General features: G+C 42.8%; 1 protein-coding gene across 1 annotated transcript in view; it reads right to left on the bottom strand.

The window, feature by feature from the left end:
• LOC144798554 (C-signal-like) overlaps positions 1 to 24,963 on the bottom strand; it is a 720,501-nt gene that overhangs the window by 57,547 nt on the left and 637,991 nt on the right. Inside the window, exon 5 of the mRNA XM_078669489.1 lies at positions 1,590 to 1,700. Within this exon, the coding sequence (XP_078525615.1) occupies positions 1,590 to 1,700 (111 nt within the window). The remainder of the gene's footprint in view (positions 1 to 1,589; positions 1,701 to 24,963) is intronic.

Here is a 24,963-nt window from a genome sequence, read left to right as displayed (position 1 = left end):
TTGGCCCACTCCAAAAACAAGTCCGCCACCCAGGAAAAGGCGGACGGGTAGGTGATTACACCACCTCTACCTTTTCCTGCCCCCCGCCCCGTCCCCTGCAACCATTTCCCCGATGCACCTCACCCTTGGTTCCTCACTCCCTGCGCACACCCAACAACCTGGACAAAACCTCCCGTAAATTGAACAGATAAAGGTCCATACCCATGCTGGACAGGTGAACCCCGTCACCCCGAAACAACTCCGGCGCATCGTAACGAATGTCCCGATGCCAGACCCGTGAAAACCCCAAGTGCCTGCAATAATGAACCATCTCCACATTGACCTTCCTTCTGGCCTTATCCACCACCTGGGGTTTCACCGACCCTCTCCAGACCCTCCGCGGAACACCCTCAGAGCAAACAACCGTACACCCCAACCATCGCCTCTTAATTTCCTCTAAATCTTTTTTCATGGCCCTCATCAAGACCAACCCCATCTCCCTAACCATGTCGTTCTCACCTGAGTGTAAAACCAACACATCCGGACACCTACCCACTACTAACAAACTGTTGAGCGTCCCCATCAACTCTCTCCAACGCATACCCCCTCTCCCAAACCAACAAACTTTAAAAAGTACAGGATTAAACCCTAAATTTTCCCCGAAATAACTGTCCCGGGCTTGCACCTGGGCCCGCTTCACAAAGGAGTGGCCCACTATCCACACCGCCATATCACGGGCGAGGGGACCCGTTTGTGTGTGAATCCACCCATTCGGTGGCCACAGCAATCCCCACTCTCTCCCCATGGCTCTGTGGGAGGAGCCGCCATCACGTGAGGCCACAGGCGCTGCTCCTCGGCACCGGGCCTCACTCGCAGAGAACCAACCTCACATCCAGCTGGGACGGGGGCCCGCAGGGACATATTGTGACCACCCCCGTCATCGGCAGGGGGGCCAGCATGATCGGCCCTGTCCGCGGCGCTCGGCCTGTTTGAACTAGCCACTGTCAGGACATGCCCGGCTCCGTCTTTCTCTCTGGTGCCTGGTGGGACTCTGATACTGTTGTTTCTGTTGCGGAATACTACTGCGCTCTGGCCCTGTTCTTGTCTCTGAGCAGGGGGATGGTACTGGTTCTTAATAGCTGGATAGGTAGGGGAATTTATCAGTTCTTTGACGGGCGGACTGAGGAGCTTCTCAGGCTGTGTCTGCTTCATCTTGTCCACGCCCCTGGTGGTAACATACTTAGATGTCTTAGCAAAGGAAAATTGTCTCGGACATTCACTCATAAGAATGAGTGACACCTTGTCATCAGCTAGACTCCAGTATGTGTGTATCAACAGAATACTTTGAACATTCAACATGAACTGCAAAACACCATCTGCTTGCTGCAACTCGATAAAACAGATACCAGGAAGCAACTCTGACAAGCACATCCAGCTTATTGTAACCGATCTGCCTCTCTTCAGGTCTACACATTCCAAAGGAGCGCACATTGTGTCAGCTCCATAGGTCAGAAAACCTCTGGTGATGATGGCATATAAAATGTATTATTTAAGATATGAGAACTTTATTGTCAGTACACAAGCTTGCAGAAAAGCACATTTGCACATACCTCTGGCCCTCCTAGGTCAGTTTGGACCCAGCCAGGATGGATGGCGGTGCACAGGATGCCATCTGATTTGTATCCCAAAGACTGGCACTTTGTGAGCATGTTCAGAGCAGCCTGGAGGAAAGCGGAAATAGAGATAAAACACACTATACGCCAGCAAGAGTCCAACAAAAGTTCGCCTTTCTGAAATGTCAATATTCATCCACACATTTGACAATGCTAATCCAAGCTTAATCACATAAGAATCCTTTTAGACAATGATACCTGTCAGTCTACTTAACAAGATTACCTGAGATGCAGTCACATGCTGTTGTTTGAGGATATTACAATACGTTTGACTCTAGGTGCTGTGGTGTTCTCGTGTTTCAAGTAAATGATGACATTGTGACATCAACTGCTAAAAGTGAGGGTACAAGTACTGGTAGTAAACATCCCTCACGTTGATCAAAATAAACAATGTAGAGCTTGCTATGAAATTTAACTTGTGCTCGCACCTCACTATAATCTCTAAAAGGGTGTTGGATACATTTTTTGGGCATCTAATACATCTAGAATGTTTGGACATTTGTACTGGTGGATATGGTGTACGCCTACAGAGATGGAAGGTTGGTTTACTGCAATCATTGAATTCAAGGGACACATGTGTGAAGGAAAAATCTATGCACCAAACAAAGGGGATAATTTAATTGGATGATTCCACCAAAAACTTTTGAAGGTCAAGTGGATCCAAATGCAGTACCACAGGTGATTGTACAGAATATACAAATGTGCCATTTGTGAAAGAATTACCTCGGATATTTCAAAGAAAACTTGATTGTCTCAGAGGTTACAAGCACGACATAAGGTTAAAGAAAATGTAGTTCCTGTAGTGGCTAAAGTAGAAAGGATATTTATAAGTGTGCAAGACAGTGTAAGTAGAGAACTGGAGAAATTGAAGGCCTAATTACGAGTCTGGCGTGCCTTCTTCTTTCAGACTATTACGACTATTTAAGTAGTTTCCACTGAAGAATGCAGGCTGCGCCAGGGAACAGTCTTTCCCTGGCGGTGATGCAGCTGTGCCACTATGCAATTTGCTGGAAGGAGACTTGGGACTTGCACAGTGCTGCTCAGCTTAATATGAGTTTGGCCACAGCCAACATTTCATGGCGGGAGCCCTGCCATGAAAAGGCTGGTGGCGGAGGAGCAAAGGGGGCCCTACAGGGCCTCCATGGCCCACTGCAAAGGGGATACATTTAGGGAGGCACAACATATACCCCCGTCTGTATTGCAACAAAGATCCATACTAGCATGGACGTCAATGTCCATGCCGTGATGTAACTTTTTTGCTGTTCCCATTGCAGTGCCTGTTTTCCAGGCACCGCCATGGACAAAACATAGGACCGCCAACCATATCACAAGTTGAACTTGTGTAACACGAGTGCAACTTGTGATATGGTCGGCGGTCCTTGCATGAGTTTGGTGCAGCAGAGCCAGCACCTTTGTGACAAACTAGAAATCAGGCCCTAAGTGTGGAAAGAGTGATAGAACAGGTTGACGCTACACAGTTGTTGGCCCCTCTGATGGCTGCCAAGAAGCTGAATGGTGATATTCAGCTTTGTGTGGATTTGAGGGCACTGAATCGTGAGGTTGCCATGGACAAATTTCCTCTTCCAAATAATCAGGAGCAGGTTGCAACATTAACTGGGGCAACTATTTTTACCACACTTGCTATGACATCGGCATACTATCAAATCGAATGGGACACAGTCTCAGCAGCCTTAACAGCTTTTATAACTCCGATGGTTTCATATGAGTTTAAAAGACTACCTTTAGGACTTGTATCAGCTGTGTTGTTGTTTCATAGAGTGACGATGGAATTGTTGAGGGACTTGGAGAGAGTCGAGTACTATCAGAATGATTTGCTTTTCTTTGGGTAGGATGAGCAGGAATATAAAATTAGAGTAAGATTGGTTTTAGATAGGTTGTTGCGTTCAGGACTAACTCTTAAAGAAAAGAAATGCAAATTTGGTATGTTGGAAGTAAACTATCTTGGACATTTGATCACAGGATCAGAAGTTTTACCAAAGAAGAAATTAGTTGTGAAACTAGATGACCCACAGAGTAGGGAGGAAATTGTGTTGTTTTTTAGTTATGTACAACAGTTTTGTTCTGAATTATGAAAGGAAAACTGTGAACTTGAGGGCTCTGTTAGGAAAGAAAGTTGAATTTGTGTGGAATGAGGAATGTAAAAAAGAGTTTGAGATGGTGAAAGGTGATTTTAAAAATGTACCTACTTTGAAGGCTTTTGTTCCCGGTGATGAAACAGTTATAAGTACAGATGCGAGTTAAAACGGTCTAAGAGCGGTTTTTATTCAGAGGCGAGATAGAAAGGATGAATTTATTGCCTGTGCATCTAGAAGGTTGAAGGAATCCTAAAAAAATATTCTGTCAATGAATGTGAGGCATTAGGCATTTTCTGGGCTTTGAATAAGTTCAGGAATTTTGTTTGGGGCACGCACTTTGTAGTTCGATCAGATCACAAACCTTTAAAAGAGATATTTTAAAAAAAAGGGTTTGGATGCCATTTCAGCAAGGATTATGAGATGAGTCACTATCTACAATACTTCAGTTTTAATGTTTAATACATTCCAGGAGATACAAATGATTCTGCATACTATCTCTCTAGATTAATGAGAACAGATGAGGTAGGTGAAGAAAGTGATGTTGATATTAGTGAGATAGGTATTGCAGTCTGTGAAATTGTTTCAGGTGCCATCTCTGAATGTGAAAGAGTGCATGAAATGGAAAAGGACAACATGTTAAGGGAAGTCATTAAAGCCATCAAAGATTTAAACAAATTTAAAAACTCTTAATAAACCTTGGTCTTTACTTAAGGATGAGCTGCCAGTGGATAAAGCTTTTTTGTTAAGGGGAACCAGATTAATTCTTCCAGCAGGTTTGAGAGACAGACTCATTTCTTTGGTGCACGAAGGTCATATGGGGATAGACAAGACTAAAAAAAGATAACGCTCGAATTTCTGGTGGCCTAGGCTGGATTTGCAAGTGGAGAGGCATGTGAGAGGTAGTGTGGAAAGGTGTTATTGTGAAGTGGGGGTCACTCACCGGACCACACAGTGAGCACAGGCCCTCACCGGAGCAGAGGGCACAGGACAAGGAAGCCACTCTGTGTTGCCGCCACCGCCAGGAGTCACTCCTTGCTACAATCTGCGCCGCCGCCCCGGGACCACAACTCCCGGCTGCATCAGCGGCGGCGCGCTTCTGCCACGCATCATAAGCTCCAGGAGGCACCTTTATACAGTGCTCTACCCCGCCTCGCGGGACGCCGGGCGAAGCCCGGGCAAAGGGCGGGCCGTCTGTGGCCGTCTGGGGCCTGACGAGGCCGGGCAGTGCCCCTTCCTTGACATCTGCCTAACAAGACGTCCAACGCTCAAAACTGTAAGAGGTTTTTGTAATTTTCTTAGTGACTGTTAGTGGTTGGGGTCCAGCTGTCAGGTTGTTTTGTATTAGCAACAATTGTTCATATTTAGGCTCCATGGTGAAACGCAAATCAATGGAGGGGGGGAACGGAACTGGTAACCCTTCGAAGCTCCGTAAAATGAAGAAATCATCAAAAAGGTTAACCCAGTCAGCTGGTAACAGTGTAATGGTTCGTATTGATATTCTTGTGGACGAGTGCAGGGAGATCCTTGTGACTGATCATGGTTATACCAGCGAGGTTGCCACGATTGATAAGGGTGGGGCTCCCTCAAAGCCCGAAAAGATCCTGTTGAACCTCCAACAATCCCAGACATGTTTAAAGCAAAAAGGAAACGTAAGGATGGTACGGTTAATTCCACTGGGGACTGCCAAACTACATCTAACGAGTCTCTTAGCAATGAAGGTCCGATTATCCACCTTGATCCCGAGAGTGTGAACCTGTTATCGCCACCTGCCCCCCATGTACTTTTTGGTAACAGGTTTGCGGTCCTGGCTGAAATTCATAGTGAGCACCCCTCCCCTTCAACTACCAACAATAGCATGGACAAGGCGATGACTGGGGATATTGGTGCTTTGACTAATCTTGTTATTATATTACGGGACGAAATAGAGTCACTGAGGTCATTGATCATTAATCTAACTTCCACGGTCAATGATAAATGTGAGGGCTTAATTAGGTCCACGTCCAATGTGACACCTGCAGCACGTAATATTTTCCCCACAAAAACTCATGAAGTAAGCACATCTAGCCAAAGCCTTGAAGAAGCATAGTGATCATTTAACAGTGAAAGCTGCTGTTCCTAGCCCTGGTCTCCCACCTTTGAAAGCCAGGAAGGAAGGACTGCTTACCAAACAACCTAGAGGAGAGGGAGTGGGCAAATATCAAGACAAAAAACCACTGGTCTAGCAGGACAACAGACAAAAGCAACTGGGGTGGCCACGGGTCTGACGGGGAATAACGTTTCCAATAAAATTCTCCCCCAAAGGAACAAAATATATATGACCAACGTTCCCAAATTAAGGAATGTGAAATCTGGTAATAACGAGCACCCAGATTCTCTAACTAACAAAGCCATTCACTGGCTGCGCTATGTTAGAGGATGTCGCTCGGTGATTAGGGAGGATATCTTAGTTGCAAAAAGGTTGAGTTCCCCAAATTTAAAATGTGACTCTATAGAGTTAACCTTGAAATCTGAATTCCTTGCTGATAATCTTTTTACACTGGAGTTCAGATCCAGTGCTCCGCCCCAATCACAGATCCAATTAAGGAAAACATGTCCCCATATTTTGGTGCCCACTTCAAATGCCACAGGAAGAGCAAGTGCGAGGAGCTGCTCTGGGTTAGACAATAATGATTGACAGTCATTTGTCTCTCCGACAGAAGGAAGTGGAAACTTGGTGGACCCGAATGGTGGGGTATGCTTGGAAGTACCAGAAACAATAGAGGTAGCGGGGATTGTACCAGGGGATGCTGCCCTTCCACTGAGCCCTAATCTAGAGGTTAATACTAGATGCAGGGCTGGTTTTAACATCAACCAGTACCAAGAGATGTCATGTGAATTAGAACAAGGGCAAACTATAGATACCCCTGTATTTACTATGTCAAAACCGTCTGATGGTATCAAGAATGGTGTGGGAAGGTTAGTTTCATGGAATGTCGCTGGGTTACGTTCAAAACAAGATTCCCAGGATTGGCTAAATTTTGTTAACAGTTTTGATATGTGCATTTTTCAGGAGACATGGCTATGTGAACCATCTTTTGCCCAGGGATACTTAAACTACTCTGTGTCAGCTTCCAAGGGTACAAAGGGAAGACCTATGGGTGGCCTAACAATTTGGGTCCGCCAGAGCCTTCCGTTAACCATTAAGGCGATAGACACCAGAAACCGAGACATCCAACTTATTAGATTAGACTCAGGTACTCTGGGTCAGATCGATGTCTACAATATCTACGCAAGGGGTAGTAGGAGTGGGAGGTCGGAAGTTTTAGTGGCTCTGGGTCTCCTCCTTGAAACCCACTCTCAAGATAATAATATTGTGATTGCTGGTGATCTAAATCGAACCTTTGAACCCTTGGCAATTGACGACGATTTCCTTGGGGACGAAGAGGACAGACAATGGGGCATCCCCAAACTAGACCTGAAACCAGTTTCTCGCTGGTCTGAGGATGTCATTTGTCTGAATGCCATATGTTATGAAAGGGGACTAGGGGCATTAAACGGGAGGACTCTGAGCAATAGGACAGGGACCAGTACATTCGATAATGGGCGGCACAGTAGCAGAATTGATTACGTTTCATGTAGTTTAAAAATATGGAACCTGGTATGTGACATGGAGGTTAAATGGATGATCGAAAGTGATCACAACCCATTGTGTGTAGAGCACAAATAGTGGTCAATTGTCAATGTGATCACAAACACTGAGGGGGTTGCCCCACCTTCGATTGTCCATACAAACGACATGCGCAGGTTAAGATGGGCACACGTTGAAACTAATCAACAGACCATTGCTACTATTAATACTGAAGCTGACAAAGCAATATTGTCCATCGAACAAATTCATCTATCCAATCCAGAAGCGAACTGTGCCACTGTAATCCATGATACCCTGTTTGGTGCGATTAGGTACTGTTTTTTTAAATCTGTGAAAAACAACAGAGGGGGAACCCGCAAACAGGCAAAATGGTACAACGCCAAATGTAGGGAGGCACGTTCAGCCCTAGGAATTGCCATCAAAGGTAGACAATCGATGGCTATTTGCTCTGCCAGGAAAGAATATAAAGATAGTATAATAAAGGCAAAGAAACTGTGGGATGAGCTCCATTGGTTAGAGTTAAAAGCAGCTAGCGACAGGAAAGACTCCAGGTCCTTTTGGAACATCGTAAAGTGGGGCAGAGAGGGAGTACCCGACCCTCCTAATAACAACGTACCCGAGGAGGATTGGGTCAAATATTTTAAACCCCAGTATGCTGAGACACAGCCTGCCACAGTGGCGGACGACTTAAGTCCTGTTTACTATAAAGATAATTCTTTCAGTACCAGTGAGGTGATGACGGCCCTCAGTACAGTGCCCAGTGGTAGAGCCCCAGGTTTAGATGGCGTGCCAGCAGACGTCTTCATAAACGACAAAGAGCGTTGGTGTAAGTATATATATCTCCTTACCAACGCAATAGATCAGGGTGCATCCATTCAGACATCCTGGCAGAGTGCAGTAATAATACCTGTATACAAGAAAGGTGACCGATCCCACCCGGGCAACTATAGGCCCATAAGCCTTATCGACACCATTCAAAAGGTAGTTGGTCGATTGGTTGTAAACAGGCTCCTTGACTGGGCTGAGGAGAACAACGCTCTGTCCCCATTTCAAGCGGGATTTCGCAGGTCTACTAGTACGGTGGATCAGGTGTTCCGTTTCACCTTACTACAGTGGAGGACCGTGTTGCTGGGCGGGGGCAGCCTGTACGCGGCTTTTGTCGACTTGCGGGCTGCCTTCGACCTAGTACCTAGTTCCAAGTTGTGGCAGGTGCTGAGGAACCAGGGTCTACTGGGAAAACTGCTGACATTGATCATGAGGCTCCACGAAGCTAACTTCGCTAAGATCCAGTGGGGGGGCCAGGGAGTGGTGACAGCAGACTTCCCGGTGGAGCGGGGTGTCCGACAAGGGTGCTCGATGGCGCCCACACTTTTTACATTATACATCAATGGGGTTGTGGCTTGCATGTTGTCTACGAATGTGGATGCTCCCTCCTTAGCTGGCACTAAAATACCTATTTTAATGTTCGCAGACGACACGCTGATTTTATCTAAGACCCTGAGTGGACTACAGTGTGCTCTGTCTATTTTTGCCAATTTTGCGGGGAGCATGGCCTAGAAGTGAATGTGGCTAAAACAAAACTTATGGTTTTTAATCCCCACCGTAGCTTCAAATCTAAGTTGACCATGAACGGTCGTTCATTAGAAGTAGTGAATGCCTTTACATATCTGGGAATCCATGTATCTAATGATCTTAAATGGTCCCAGCACATAGATATTGCCACATTAAGGCATAGGCAATTGGCTGGAGCTCTTGGTTCGGAACACCGAAAATCTTTGACGAAACCAATAAATCCAGCATTGCAGGTATACGAAGCGAAGGCTCTCTGCTCTGCGCTTTACGGCGCTGAGCTGTGGGGATTCGAGAAGGTAGTGGCACTCCAAACCTCGGAAAATAAGTTCTTTAGGGCCATTACCGGTGTCCCTAAGAGTACCCCATTGCTGCCTCTTAGGTACGACTTGGGCTGAAAAGCGGTTGCAGATTTGGTCAAGCTTCGCCCGATTCTATACTGGCGAAGGCTTTGGACTACGCCTGAGCTTTCTCATTATGCAGAGGGGTTCCTAGATATCATCAAAGCGAATGTGTTTCACAAAATCGGATGGATTAAAACACTTAGAACAACTCTGAGCGAACTTGGTCTCTGGTCACTTTGGGAAGATCCAGCAGGAACCATCTTTCCCAATTAAAAATTCATAAAAGAAATCTATTGGGAGAAGGTGGCTGCTCGGAACTGGTGCAGTTCCAGTATAGCGACCATGGCTGGAGGATTTTTAGAACCAAGTTGTATCCCTGCCTCAAACCCTATTGGGATGCTATAACTAGACCGGGCGACATAAAGCTCCTTTTCCAATTAAGAGCGGGCGCACTTCCCCTTAGATCTTTGACAGGAAGGTGGGCAAGCAGATCTACTGATAGCTGCCCCGCTTGCGGTGCTGCTAAAGAAACAATTGGACATTTCCTATTCTCTTGCGCAGCCTATGCTGACCCTAGACGCATTTGGCTAACTCCAACGTGCAAGAACTTGGGTACCACTAGTAGCACCGTAGCCCTACGTATTATATGCTCCAGCACTTTAATGCCCCTAGCAATAGCCACAGCTAAGTACCTTGGATAGGCGTGGTCTATTAGACAGAGTTTGTTAGTCACATGATTGTCTTTTTTGTATGTCTGTCTGCATCTTATACTTGTTATTTCTGTTTTTAAAAAACAAAAAATCTTTCTATTATAAAATTTTACTATTCATTAGCATCAAATCTTAATCTGTTTTATAGTATCAAGTCCTACTTTTTAACTGAAAGTTTTATCTTGTAACAAAAATGATTGTTAATCTGATTTTATATTTTTGATTGTTCATGCTTTTATGAGTGAAATCTCGAATAAAGCATTACTTGACTTGACTTGACTTGACTTGTAATTGTGATAAAGGTCTGGCAACTAAACAGATACCTATGGTATACAGGAAGCTTTCAAAACATCAGTGGAATGAGGATACAGCGGATATGGTAGGACCTTTACTTGAGGAACATCAATTTCCATATCTAATTGTATTATTAGATAAGTATTTAAGGTGGGTGGAGGTGAGTTGTGTACATGGGGCCTTATTTATGAAGGCCTTGCGCCGCCGGTGCGTCACTTTTTCCCATTTTAAAAGTGACGCACCGGCAGCACAAGACCTTCATAAATAAGGCCCATGATCTGTCCTCTTCCAGCAAGATTAACTTTTTGGGTGAGATTTTTAAGTGAGAGAGCTTTCCTAGGTCACTCTTGACTGACAGTAGTCCGCAATTCTACTTGTGTGAATTTTAAAAATATCTTGATGAGTGTGGAATAGTACATATAAAATGTTCAGTTTATCATGCCGAAACAAACTCAATAAAACACTTAAAGAGAGTGTTCAATTGGCCAAAGCAAATAATTTGAACTGGAAAAGAACTTTGCAGAATCGCATCACTGCATATCGAATGTCACCTTGTTCATCCAAGGGAAAGTCTCCTTTTGAATTGTTTAAAGGACGATCACCTAGTACAAAGCTTTGCCCTAGTGGGATGACATGGGGCAAAGGTGTGAAATACAATAGTCAGGGTGAGCGGAGAGAAAGAGAGGTAAGGTTGCAATTGAAAAGGAAAGTAAGTTTTGATGAATGGAAAAGAGTTGGAGATAATGTGGTCGAGGTTGGGGATGTGGTGAAAATAAAAGCACCAGTTGGTTGTGTATCTTGGTCAAAATTCACACAGGCGAAGAGGGTGATAAAGGTATTTAAAAATGCAATCAAAACAAGTGATGGAAGAATGTGGAATTTAAACAGGGTGGTGAAGGTAAGGGGAACACCTGTTGGGTCAGGTGATGATGTTGCTGACCGAGTAGTGTCCCCTGTGTAGGAGGAGACAGGGTGCATGACTTGAATTCAAGATTTCAGGATGAAGCAAATAGGAGGGTGAGTCTTAGGGAAGGGGGGATCTCCATCCTAACTACAGGATTATGTAATTGAGAAGTGATTTCTTAAAGTAATACTGTGATGTTTCATGGCAATACTGTGATGTTTCATGGTGGTATCGTTGTTTCTTCCTTATTGCTAAGTGTTCATGATGTAGGACTATATACAGTCTGTTTAAGTCTTAAACAAGACGCAGACATCTGTTATTTAAGTTATTTCTGTTGTTCGATGTTTAATTACGCATTCATCTTTGGAAGGAAGAAGTGTGGTATCCTCATGACCTCAACATGTCACGAGATGGTAAGGCATGAGCGAATGGAACACAGTTGGATTCCACAGTATGTATGGGGTGCCAGTTGATGCCGTGTGGCAGACTGGCAGGGGTGTGAAGGTTAAACCTCTTGCTTCAATGTAACTGTGCTACGTGTATTTTATGACATACACTACCGGTGCCAGCTAATAACATGAGGTCAATATTGTCAAACCAACAATATCCAATCACATATCTGTGTTTGTGTATTGTCCCTAACATTGATCAAAGATGCCAACCACTCCCAACATCAAGCCACTTGTCAGTCTTAGAGCAGATCCCAGTACCTTCAAACCTAGTTTTAAGTATCAACCCAAATCTAATCACATGAAGGCTTTGTGCAGAGTTCATGTTCCCTAATCAGAAGTTACATTTTAACCCTCTATCCAATCATATAACTGCGTTCATGCAGACTTCAGTATTCGTAATCCAAAAAAAAAGTTTGACAGAAAATCTAATCACATCTGTTCTAAATGTGTAGACTCAATCAGAGGTGGCAATATAAATCCAGGTTAGATAAAATAAAATCCGTGGAGGTTCCTGGGTTTGCCGCTCCAGCGGTGGCCGCATGTAAGAGCAGAGGGGGGTGATGGCGATTCCTGCATTTGCCACCGCACGACGGCTGCAGGTAAGAGTGGGGGGAGGCCACCCCCCAAAAACGTATGCCGCCTGGGATGGACCACCCAGCCTCCTTGCTATGCCACTGATCAAATCACAGGATTTGTGATCCCCTTGTTCATCTTTGGTAGTGTGATTACTTTCTTTGCATTTTTGGTTGGTGCCAGGGTTACCATCCTTGATGGTGAAAAACAACTGCAAAAGAGTTAGAGATCCATTTCTACATGACAATATGTTGTGTATTGTTTTGCTGAGGAACTGTGTCTATGATATTGAAAGAAAGGATCAGTGAGTAACGCTTCAGGAAAGCATAAAAACAATTTTTTTTATAAAAAAACTGTTTTAGTCAAGCACCCTTTCTGGTTGGGTAATAGTTGTGTGGTATAAAGCAGGCTGGAGAATGATGGTGCCCATTGATGTAGTGGCTGACAGTCACATTTTCTGGCCTGTATGTGCTGTGAAACAAGTCATCATTTTGAACAAATAGGAAGGTTTGACAAGTCCATCGTACGGGAAGCACAGTACACTCAGGGGGATATTTACTAAGATTTTACACCATGTTTACATCTCAAAAGTGATGAAAATCGCTGCAAAATCTTTTTATTCCGATTTCCTTTCCAACGCTAAATTTGTTTAAAGCTCAAAATAATGGGAAAGTAATGCAAAGCAGCACATAGCGTTGCTTTGCATTACTTAGTGGAGCATGGTGTTCCGATGCAACCATCCAAGGTTTCTGACACTAAACTCGGTTTACTAAATAAAGTAGACAGGGTTTAACATCAGTAAACTGGGCACTTTTGAAGTAGGTGCAAGGAAGGAGAAATGCTTTCATTTCTCCTTCCTTTTCCGAATTTGAATGTATGCTGCACTAGTAGCACATATACATAGAGGTAACATGGTTTAAGTCAGTCTATGCATAATATTTTGTACTGGAACTGTATTATGCCAGTACAAAACCTATATTAGACTTATGGAGACACCCTTGCACCACGGCGCAAAGGTATCTTTGTGACTCACGGCAGCTAACTCAGCACCGGCGATGAATAAGGGGAGAAGAGTGCCATATTTCAGTAGGTTGGCCCTTTTCTCCTCTCTCTTTTTTTCATGCAGTGCAGCATTTGCAGTTTTAAACCTTCAAGTGTTGATATAATCAAAATTGCCAATTGCATGAAAAACTTGCTCAGCAATTGCACATCTATTTGTCATATTTTTACTGGAAACTGGCAATACATCTAAAACTAATTTCATAAATGTTGCCCAAAGTGAAATATGATCAAATCTATTTATTTCATTAATATTCAGCACTGCACTTAACTCTGGATTTACCCTAAGCAATTCTAAGTATTCACTTAAATTATTAATTTGATATAAATGCCTAAAAAAAAAGTTTAAGTGCCATAATTGTTTAGATTCATAACACCATGAGTAACGCGCTCTCTGAGATCTAGCGGTACAGGCCTTGCTGCGTGTTCCTAGAGCAACAAAAGCAAGACAAGGAGACAGAGCCCTTTCCGTTGCTGGCCCAACCCTATGGAATAGTCTCCCACTAACTTTGAGACTTTGTAAGGACCACCTCCCGTTTAGGAAACAATTAAAAACGTTCCTATTCCAAAACTGCTAGCATTCACTGCCAGTACTCGTTATTTGCATTATGGCTGCCAAAGGCGCGGAGATACTCCTTCGGGAGTCGATCCCAGCACGATACAAACACGCAAATAAATAAAATAAATAACAAAAACAGAGGGAGGAAGAAAATCACTTTATGGTTGCGCAGTGACTTTTAAATCACTTCTAAGGTACCAATCTGAGATCGTTAGTGTGTATAATCGAACAATACTTGCCATGTGAGGAATGCGTCATTTGTGTAAGACAATAATTTTGAGCCTTTTTTATGTAAGGGACTTATATCTCTATTGATTTACCACATTGAAGATTTTCTGGTCTATTGGATATCTACTTTAAGATTGATAACGTTCTGGGGAAAATGTAGAGTATGCATCTCTTTGAGATCACTGCCAGAAGTCTCTTTATCAATTAATACAACTGAATTGAAACCTCCAGTTAAGATAATCGGAGCGGAACATTAATGTGATATTAATCTTTCCAATTTCTGTAAAACGTTATCCAATTCATGAGATAATTGTGCTATGGACAGAGGCAAATAAACATTTACAACAACTTACTGCCTTATGGTGTGATCCTGGGTATTAGGTCAATGACCAGTAAAGAATCAGCAATTGCACAATTAGTATGTCCTTGATGGGTTTAATCACAGTCGACATGGCACAGAAAGACTTCCATTAAGGAGGACCTTTGCTGTTTTGCTGGTTGCTCAAAAATTTCAGAATCATATATCAAGAAAAAGTATTTATTTCAAGCTGCTTCAAAGTAGAATATGCTGTAAATTTGAAAAAGTTTTGTTTCAATCCAGTCCTTTACGTTCAAAACATCGGCATAATCCTGCTATATTCCAAGACCAGGAAAATTAAAAATTAAAATATGACCTCCTATCCGCACCTCAAGTCGCATCTCTCCACTCCTTTCTCCAACCGGAAAAGGAAGAACACCAGAAACACCCAAGCTCCCCTGGGGCGATCACAACGCTGCAATGCAGCGTTGTGATTGGTCTGAGCTCCGTGGTTCGGCGCTCAAACAGGGAATGGGGGCTGCCAAAACATTCATGCTCATGCAGGAAGTGAAAAACACTCCTCCCCTCCCCTGCTCCTTCAGCAGAGCAGCCCCGCCCAGCTTCTCAAAGCTGCCACACCTGCAACAAGAAAAAATGAAATGATAATAACAGTGAGTTATTATAACTAAATTTTTTCTTACACTGTAAAATAGCAGTGGGGCGCCACTCCTCTATCTTAGCGGAGGAGCCGCCAATGGAGTGTGGGATAATGTTGTCAGCCTTTCAGTATGAATTTGAACACCTCCCTTTCCTCAGACTACAGCCGTTCTTGAGACTGTGTCAAATTGCGTTGGCATTTTCAGGGCAGAGAATTGGCACAACTGTGGATAAGTTTCACCCACAGCAGCCAGGCCTTTTGATAGACTTTCACTTCTCACCTGCATTTCTAGAGTACAGCAGGGTTAATTGATATAACGTCTGCAGAGGCTGGTGCAAAGTGGTCAAACAATGAAGCTGAAAATTTGAACTGGGGTGCAGAGGTCTGCTAGCACGTCAACACCATGAATACATCTTCAAAACTCCTGAATCCGCACCCGCACAAACTGTATATACTTCCAGAGCATGTAGAAATCAGCATACAGCTGCCTTTTTTAATTGTTCCACTTGAGCAAAGGGTAATGTGCAAGGGCACAGTCATCTATACTACTATTATAAAGAGAGAACAGAAACCTTTTGGCAAAGTAAACTCGGGAACCACAGCGCCAATCCACACACCCAATACATTGTTGTAATCCTCAAGGTGTAGATGGACATAGGCTGCATTAAATAAAAAAAAAACGTAAATGAAAAAATTAAACTTTAAAAACAAAGTAGTCCCCTAAAAGTAGCGCCGGTCGCTACGTAGCGCTGGCCGCGACCTAGCGATGTCCGCAACATGCGTGATGACGACAGGCGGGGAGGAGCGGTGACGAGCAGCGAGGAGTGGCGGTGAAGTCCGGAGCGCGGGGAAGAGCGGCGGCTCAGGTAAGGCAAAGGCAAAGGCGAGGCGGGAGGCGGTCTGGACAATGTCGGGGCAGGCGGGGGCCGGGGCGGGAGAGCACCCAACCTGAAATGTTGCCCCCAGCCCCCTTCTGCCCCGGGCAACGCTGCCGCAATCCGGAAATGCTGCCCCCAGCCCCCTTCCGCCCCAGGCAACGCTGGGGCGGGCTGCTAGTATATATATATGTATGAAGAAAGCCCAAATGCATATATACTGGAAAAGTGCAAACGTTTTGCATATTATCCATTGTATGCACCTGTACCATTAGAAACAGCGACTGTGGATAGCAGGCATAAGAAAACCTAGCTTTGCCATATGTCTTTGGATATGCAGAGGGTGTTTGCTAAACAGAATACAGCACTGGGACCTGGTGTCTGCATTTGCAGGACTGCGATGGAGACTAAGTTAGAATATTTTAATCAATGAATTTGTGAACTCATGCAAGAGGCCGGACTGGGAACCAAAACCGGCCTTGGCAAAGTGAGGTTGGAGTGCCGCCGAGCTCTTTGCCAGGGCCGGTTTTCAGCCGATTTAGTTACAGGGCCGATTTTGCAGTAATGCTACAAACAAGGCCCTGTAACAAAACTGCCCCCCAGGGGCCCAAAACCAGCCACCACCCGTGCGGCGCACCGGGGGATTGCCCGGTGCCGCTATGGCCAGTCCTTCACTGAAGAGGTCTATGGAAGATGTGCCAGACTGATCACCTGAGAGGACTTTACAGTAGGTTTACCAGTAAGGTGAAGAAGCATTCCAGGAAAGGGTGGTGCTCTTGCAGCATTGGACCAACCAGGAGAGAAGATGTCGCATACTCGGGTTGGCAGAGTTGTGAACTGGGACAAGAAACAACTGCATCAGAATAGTTAATGAGCAATTGGTAGCTTGGCTCATTTTGATTGGTGTTTCAAACCAGTCTTTTGTTCCCATCTAACAAAAATATCTATACACCCTCGAGGCCCTGGTCTGCTATGTATCTGCAAGCAGTCCTGACTGACCAAGATCTAACTGATGTCCGGTGTATCAATCACATCCTAGATAAGGAAGGTACATGTGTTACACCCTCAGTAGGTGCTTGGTCGTGCATAGACTGCTGGCTGTTCACCAGAGATATATGCTTACACAACCTCAGCCCATCCTACCTTTGTTGAATTAGGCTCCTCCATGCAACTCCTAGGGCAAGCCTTCAAGTCAATAGCATCATTTCTGAACCCATTCTAATGGACAGAGCTACCTGACAGGCTGCCCGCTATCAGGAAACCCCTCCGGCAAGAAAACCTCCTTTAAAAATTCTAAAACTGGTTTGAAATCAGGTTCTCAAATACATTTCACTTCTGGCAATCTAGAGTAATAATCAATCAGCGTAGAGCAAACCGCTAATGATGAGGTAAAGAATGAAAAGGTCCCATGAGATCAATCCCCACTTTTTCCCAGGGTTTTGAAGGTAGTGTATTGGGAGTCACAGGAGGAGTTAGATAGTCATAATTCCTTGTCACTCCTGAAAAAAATCACACTAATATGTACCATATCATCAATGTTTCTATCCATCTGTGGCCACCAAAAGTAGTCACAAACTCTACGCTACGTAAGAGTGGCTCGAATTGCACGTAGCACAGTGCAAAAATGCGTAGCGGGCATCCAAGCAAGACTTTTTCCTTGTTCGCGATCAGCAACATTAAGTTGCCGATTGCGAACGTGGAAAATGAACCTCCCGACGAGATTCTCAATGGAGGGAGGTCAGGTTTCTCATTGCGAGTGGTCGCGTATGCTGGCGACCGCTCGCTATGAGAAACTACCAGTTCGCGTTGAGAAAGCTGCTGCTCGAGTACAAATCTACTCGAGCGGCAGAAAACGACCGCTTGCATTGTGCAAGGTGCCGTTTGCAATGAATACACAGTGCGGACAAGCATCCGGCACTGTGCAATCAGTGCGAACAGCATTTTCCCTACCACACTATGCAGTTTGCATAGCTACACGTAGCGACTACGCAAACTACTGCCAGGGTTACTAAAATGCATACTAAAAGTTTATGATCCATTTGTAGAGTAAACCTTTTATCCCACAAATAACATATAGATTTTCAATCGATCACCAGCATGCCAGAAGTTCCTTTTCAATGACCGAGTAATGCAGCTCATAATTTCAAAGCACCCTCGATGCAAACCCTGTTGTTCGTTCTTCACTGTCAATATTTTGCACCAAAACTGCCCCTAAACCATGACTACTGGCATCTACAATCAGAATGCATGATACAGAGGGATCAAATGCCTTTAAACTTTACTCAGTTGTTTTTTGAACCATTTAAAGCCTGTCTCTCAACCTTCATCCTATTTGAATTCAGAGTTTCTTTTTAAAAGATTTAAGATCAGTGTGATTCTAATGTTGCAATCAGATATAGACAGCAAATAAAATGTGCTTGATCCTAGTAACAATTTCACACCAGTTTTATCGACCGGCGGGGTGCCTGCAAAATATCTTTCACTAAACCAGGTCTTGGTTGTACTCCTGTGCTGGAAATATATGCCACAAGTATTCCACTGACTGTTTGCTAAATTTACAAGTTTCAAGACTACTCCCTGACTCTGAAAAGTGGACAATACCTTGTTCAAATTGTCATCATGGGTCTTTCTATCTGGGGCATAAATAAGAATGTCATCTTAAAAGATGGCCACATTCTTTACACCTTTCAGGAAATTCACCATTAGGTGCTGAAACACTGGCGCAGCTGCGGCAAGGCCAAATGGCATATGAAAGAATTGAAATGTTCCTGATGGGGAGACAAAAGCCATAAGGTGTCTTGATTCAGGATCGAATTCTACTTTGTGACACACAGAAGTCAAATTAAGTTTTGTCAAAATTGTTGCCTCAGCGACCATGGCCAACATTTCTGTGATGTTGAGGAGTGTACAGGATTCAATCGAGATTTCCTTGTTGACACTGCGAAGGTCTACACACACTCTAAGTTCATTTTTTTCTTAAGCTACTGCCAATGGGGAAAGCCGAATTGAAGATTCTATAGGTTTGATTATCCCTCTATCGCACAGCACTGTAAGCTTCTTTTCAAAGTCTTCCCTCTCACTAAAAGGAACACTTCTCATCTTGTGCTTGACTGGTACCGCACCATCCAAATCTTTATTCTATAACTAAATCCTTAAATTCTTCTGATTCTCCTGAAAAATCCTTAGGGTAATTGTTCACAAGTTATTCAACAAAAGTAGAATATCTTATAGCTAAAACCTGTTCTTTAGCACCAGGACTCCGCATCATATCAAATAGACCTTGGTGGAACCACAAAAATATTTTCAATCTCTTGACTGTAGCATATATTTTACCTTGGATACGTCTAACTTTTAATTCCAAAACATCTTTAAAGTAACCAAGTAAATCTATTTTGCAACCTTCATAAGAAACTGGGGCACGATCCGGTGGCAAAAGCTGTCTGTTTTTTCAATTACCTAGGAATAATGCCTGGGTGAGCATTGTAATGCGTGCCCTCGAATCAACAAGCAGTAGTAGTTCTTTGTCCCCCACTAATATATTCACATAAGAATCAACACAATGGCATAATACAACCAACTTTCGTTGTACATCAAACTATTTGCTAACTTTTTGATGGTTTCCTGATAGTCATCCAACTCTTCATCATCTCCTAACACAAGTTCTGGAAGAAGTTTGAATGCTGCTCTTCCTTCAAATCCTAGAGAGTGTAGTAAAATAAACTTTTTTCTCCCTGGCCTAAACCTATGAGCATCAATTTGTCCTAAATAGGTTTTGAAAGCATCTAGCCACTGGCGCTACAAAATACCCCAGTGTATCTAGGAATGGTGGTGGTCGATTAACTGCCAGCATAGTTTATAAACATACTGTATGCGAAGCTATAAAGAAAAGGAAACAAAAAACAGTGCTTCATAGTTTCTGTCTTACTTAAAAAATGAACACTAAAAAATAAAATGGGGAAGACACAATGTAAATTGATACTTGTATAGCGCACTACTCACCCGCAAGGGTCTCAGGGCACTTGTACGAATACCGCTGTGGAACCCATCCTGGCTTTCCCTGTGAGGTGTCCACTCCTGGGCACCCCCAAGATAGAGGCCAGGCATCCTTAGCGTTGTGGGGGGTCGTTGTGGAGGTTAAGCAAGCTATTGCCCAGAGTTGCACTCCATGATTGGAATAGGCACAGAGGCAAGAATTATCAGGTCCGTGGAATTTTGAGCCCAAGACCCACCGAGGCGGGGAATAGAACCCTGGTCCCGGGCTAGACTTCTGCATCAGGGTCTGCCGCTCTAACCATTGAGCCACACTTCTCCAATAATATACTTGTGTCCTAATCTGAATCTAGATTACTTTCTTTAAGAACATCACATTTATGTGGTATATGGATTACCCAATTTACATCCATTACTAAGTTTGACAATATCATGAGAAATATTGCAACACATGATTTCATGGCACTACTTATGCCCCCCCTTGTGAAACATTACACCAAGGCACAACACACCCATTTGTATTTTCCGTTGGTTCATTCATGAGAGAATTATAGGAAATAGAATAGGTGGTAACTTTTAGCAGACACGGAAGAATAGAGAACAATGGTACATTTTGAGATCTAATACAGTGAGGAAAGGGTTACACTCTAGGGAAAATTGGATGAAACGTGTTAATCAACAGAAAATATTATGCTATTAACGTCTGTGGTAGGCTATTTATCTCAGGAAATGATAACATCAATGGTTTCATTGCTCGTGACCCACCCTATGGGGGTATATAGTACATATTATGTTGATTTTAAGACTAGAATGCGGATAGGGTAACACTGTCGACTTTTATAACAATGTGCACAATGATCCTTGAAGACAATTTACATTTGTCCCTAGATGGATATACTTGTTTATAAGATTACTACGTCTATAAATGCGTAGAACGGACTTCACTACAGACTGTTCCTGGTAGCATGGCATAGTGTTGAACAGGTAACTAAAGTACATACTGGGACTGATAAGCATCTGCTGATACTGAAGCCCCACAAATAGAGTGTGTGTATTTATGTATAATAAAAAAAAGTTTAGTTATGTTTCTCTTTTAAATAATTTCCTTCCTCCTGTTTTTAAATATATATTCTGTTTCATTAAAGGGAGGTTGCCAGAAAAATGTGAAATGCTAATTATACATGGTCAATGCATTTTGGTCTCATGAGGTTTGCGGACATTGACTTAAGTCATTACATGAAGTTGATCCAGAATTATTATGTAAAATTCAAGTGGAATAGCATCTACTCCAGTTGCCTTCCCACGGGAGAGATCTTTTACGGTTTTTCTTATTTCCTCGATGTCGGGGGCCTTTTCCAAGATTAGCTGGTCTTCGGTATTAAGTTTGTCACAGGTATCTATATCTAGATATTCAGCGATTTTCTCTTGATCTATTTCTCCCTCTTCTGCATAGAGAGCACTATAAAAACGCCAAAAGGCCTCTCTGATCTTCTCTGAGTCAGTTACTCTACCGATTATTGGATCTTGAATTTCCTGTATTACATTTTGTGTAATCTGCTGTCTCATCCGGATTGCTAATTGCTGACCAACCGACTCACTAACCTCGTATATTTTTTCCCGGTGAGCAGTAGCTTTTTTAATGGCTTTATTGGTATATATATTTGTAATTGCTGCCTTTGCTATTGCAACCTGAGTTTGTACATTATTAATCTCTTCTGTAGTAGAAGAGCTTCTTGTTATCCTTATAAGCACTTCCTCCAACCTCTTTAAAGTTTCTTCTGAGAGTCTTAGTAATTCTCTTGCACATTTATTGCTCCGGAGTGAATTTTGAATAGTTTCACCCCTAATACCTGCTTTTAAAGCGTCCCAAACGAAATCTATTGTTGTACTACCGTTATTAACCATCAAAAAGTTTGAGATCCAGCTTCTCATATGTTTACAATATTCACTCTCAAGGAGCAAAGACCTCTCAAACGTCCAAGCTTGTGGCATCTGTGTCAAAGATGTTGTCTCAAGTGTTAGTATTAAGGGATTATGATCCGACATAATTCGGGGTAGCTTTTCTATTTTTGAGGGAGTTTTGATTGAACTAGATATCAAAAAGTAATCAAGTCTAGTATGTGTATGATGTGGATTTGAATAATATGTATACCCTGGATCATCGGAATTACTATTTAATGTCTGCCACGCATCAGTTAGCCCATGGGTAATACATAGTTCCTTGATTGCTTTAAAGACTTTTGATTTTCGACCATGGTAATGCCAATTATCTTTTGTGGACCAATCATGTGAAAGATTTATATTAAAGTCGCCACAGATTATAAGTGGTAGTGGCCAATTAGTAAGTTCATTGGAAACATTATTAATTACTAGAGGGTCATCGTTATTACATCCATAAATTGTGAAAATGGTCATTGATGAGGATTGCCCTGTATGAACTTCTGTAATCACCCATCTTCCCAATTTATCGGATTTAGTTTTATAAAACTTAAACCCTCTGCCTCTAGCCAGTAGTGCTACCCCTCTTGCCCGCATTCCCTGTGTAGTTGCACCTATCAGATTGTATCCAAGTGAGTTAAATATTTGTAATTGTGACCCTTCAATATGGGTTTCCTGTAGGCATACGATATTAGCGCCAATAGTCTGTAGGCCAACTGCTACCATTTGCCTCTTCTTGATGTCATTTAAACCACAAATATTTAATGATAATATTTTTAATGAACCCATCTATCAATCCTGTTTTTTGTGTCTGTATGATAATGCTTTTCTTTCAGTTCGTTGAAGAATTTGTCGATGAACTACCTGATCTGCTCGACCACCCCCCCTCTAGCCCACCCCCCACCCACCACCACCTTTGAAGGTTACCTGGTCTCGTTGCGACCAGGGGTGTGACATCAGTGTAAGCGAGCCCAGCGGGCTGGGCTGGTTTATAAATGTATATTACATATTTATCAAATCTCAAATAAACTAGGGCCTAATTATTTCAATTAGCGTATCACTTTTAGTAGTTGGATAGGCTTATCTTCCAGCTTATTCAACCGATAAACAAATCTTCAGTTATACCTTAAACTTTATACATGAATAAGAGGTGAACAAAATTGATTTGATTTATCTTATCCTCTTATATATCCTGATATTATTTCCCAGATTTTCCTATATAAGTCTCTGTAATTTCGCGTAGATAATCCTACGCTTGTATTTCACTATTAAATGATCTTGATGAGCCCTTGTATCTGATTTTCAAGCGTGACGGATTTTGCAAGAATACTTTCGCTCCGAGTTTTTCAAATGGATCAAATAGTTGGCGCATTTTCCATCTGCGCTCTACAGTAGAGTGAGCAAAGTCCGGTCTCGCAAAGAACTTAAATCCCTTATGTTCTCTTTGTGTTGTTGGTCTTGCAAGATCATAAATTGCTTCACGGAGAACAAAGTTTCCAAAGCAGACCAACATTGCTCTGGGATATTGATTTGACTTATTGAGGTGTTTTGAAAGAGTTAAGGGAAAGCGGTGGGCCCGTTGTATCTCCTTTGCCATATCCCAGGCGTCCAGTTCCGGGAATGATTCTTTAAGGATGTTGATCATTGCGCCTCTGGCATCATCTCCCTCAAATTTCTCTGGAATTCCAAGGAACCTTAGGTTGTTCCTTCTAGATCTATTTTCATGATCTTCTACTTTAGCCATTAGGTCCTTTATTATTCCATCTTGCTCTGTTTTCGTTTTTTTGAAGTTTTATAACATCCGTTTCAAGGTTCTCAGTACGAGTTTCAACCATAACCATTCTGTCCGACTTTTCTGAGCAGATATTAGCAACTTTTTTCACAGCACCTTGTAGCTTTTCAATGGCCATGCGATTTTTTAGACTGTCTTTTTTAACATCCTCATGGAGATTCTTTATAGATATGAGCACCTCGCTCAGTGAGGGGTCAGTTGCTTCAGCCGCTGATTTATTCGTAGGGGTTTTTCGAGTAGGATTGGATCTGATTCTGTCGTAGTCGGTATTGTTACCAGGATCTGTGGTCTCTTCATTTACCAGATTTTTTTCACTCCTTTTATGTTTTATCCGTCTTTTTCCGCTCCCATTTCTTTTTTTCCCCAAGAAACTTTTCTCCGTGGATATTCTTGAATCACTGAAACCAGTGATTTCTAGAGGTGCTGTCTCTCTCTGTATATCGGAATTTAGTTCGCTTGAGTCACTTAGTTCGTTTGAGTCACTGGAGTCGCTCGAAATAGATATGCCAGTTTGATATATTTCAGATTCCGAATCTTCATCGGAGATTGCTAAGTGCGAGTCTTTCCCTGTTAAAGTGCATTGCATATTGTTAGCAGATTGTAAAAGTTCTGTTTTCTGATTTGACTTTTTTTGATCAGGCAGATCTCCTTGATTAATTATTTTTGTGTCGGCTTCCAAAGGTAGCCTTGTCTCTTCACTACCGGTACTTGGATCTTCATGTGAGTTTCTTTCTCCTGTAGTGAGGTTGGAGTTCATACTAGAGATAATTTCATTTGAGGGATTATTTTGAGTACAATCACGATTATCATCTGGCTTTCTAGAGTGTTTGGTTTGAGCTAAGAGCTGTGGTAGATCCAGCAATTTTTCATTTTTTGTTGCATCATTTAAAGGCACTTTTGGTAGGGGACTGAAGATATTCGATATTCGAGGCTGGGATGTCCCTGAAAGACCAGTATTCTTAGCTGTAGCTTTTAGGTTTTTTATCGTCTGTAATCTTTGTGCTTTCTTCGCTAGAAGCTCGAGTTTGGCGTTCTCTTCGACTTCCTCTTTTTCTTCCACTACCTCACTCTTGTCGCCTGTCTTCAGCTTCATTTCTCTTTCTCTTTCTTTTTCTTTCTCCTTCTCCTTGCGCCTTATTTTTTCTTTTTCCTTTTCCAACTTTTTTTCCAAGTTTTTGTCTTTAGTCTTTGCTTTCTCTTTTTCTTTCTCTTGAGGTTCATTCTTAGTTGTGACTCTCTCCTTTGCTCTAGCTCCCCTTGTTTCAGAACCTTTATGCTTGATAGTTTTGGTCCTGCCCTCAACCTCAACCTCTTCGATCTCTTCATTTGACAGGTTTTGACTTT

Source organism: Lissotriton helveticus, chromosome 12 (assembly GCF_964261635.1).
Source record: "Lissotriton helveticus chromosome 12, aLisHel1.1, whole genome shotgun sequence".
Classification (NCBI taxonomy): domain Eukaryota; kingdom Metazoa; phylum Chordata; class Amphibia; order Caudata; family Salamandridae; genus Lissotriton; species Lissotriton helveticus.
This window is presented reverse-complemented; position numbering and strand designations above follow the sequence as displayed.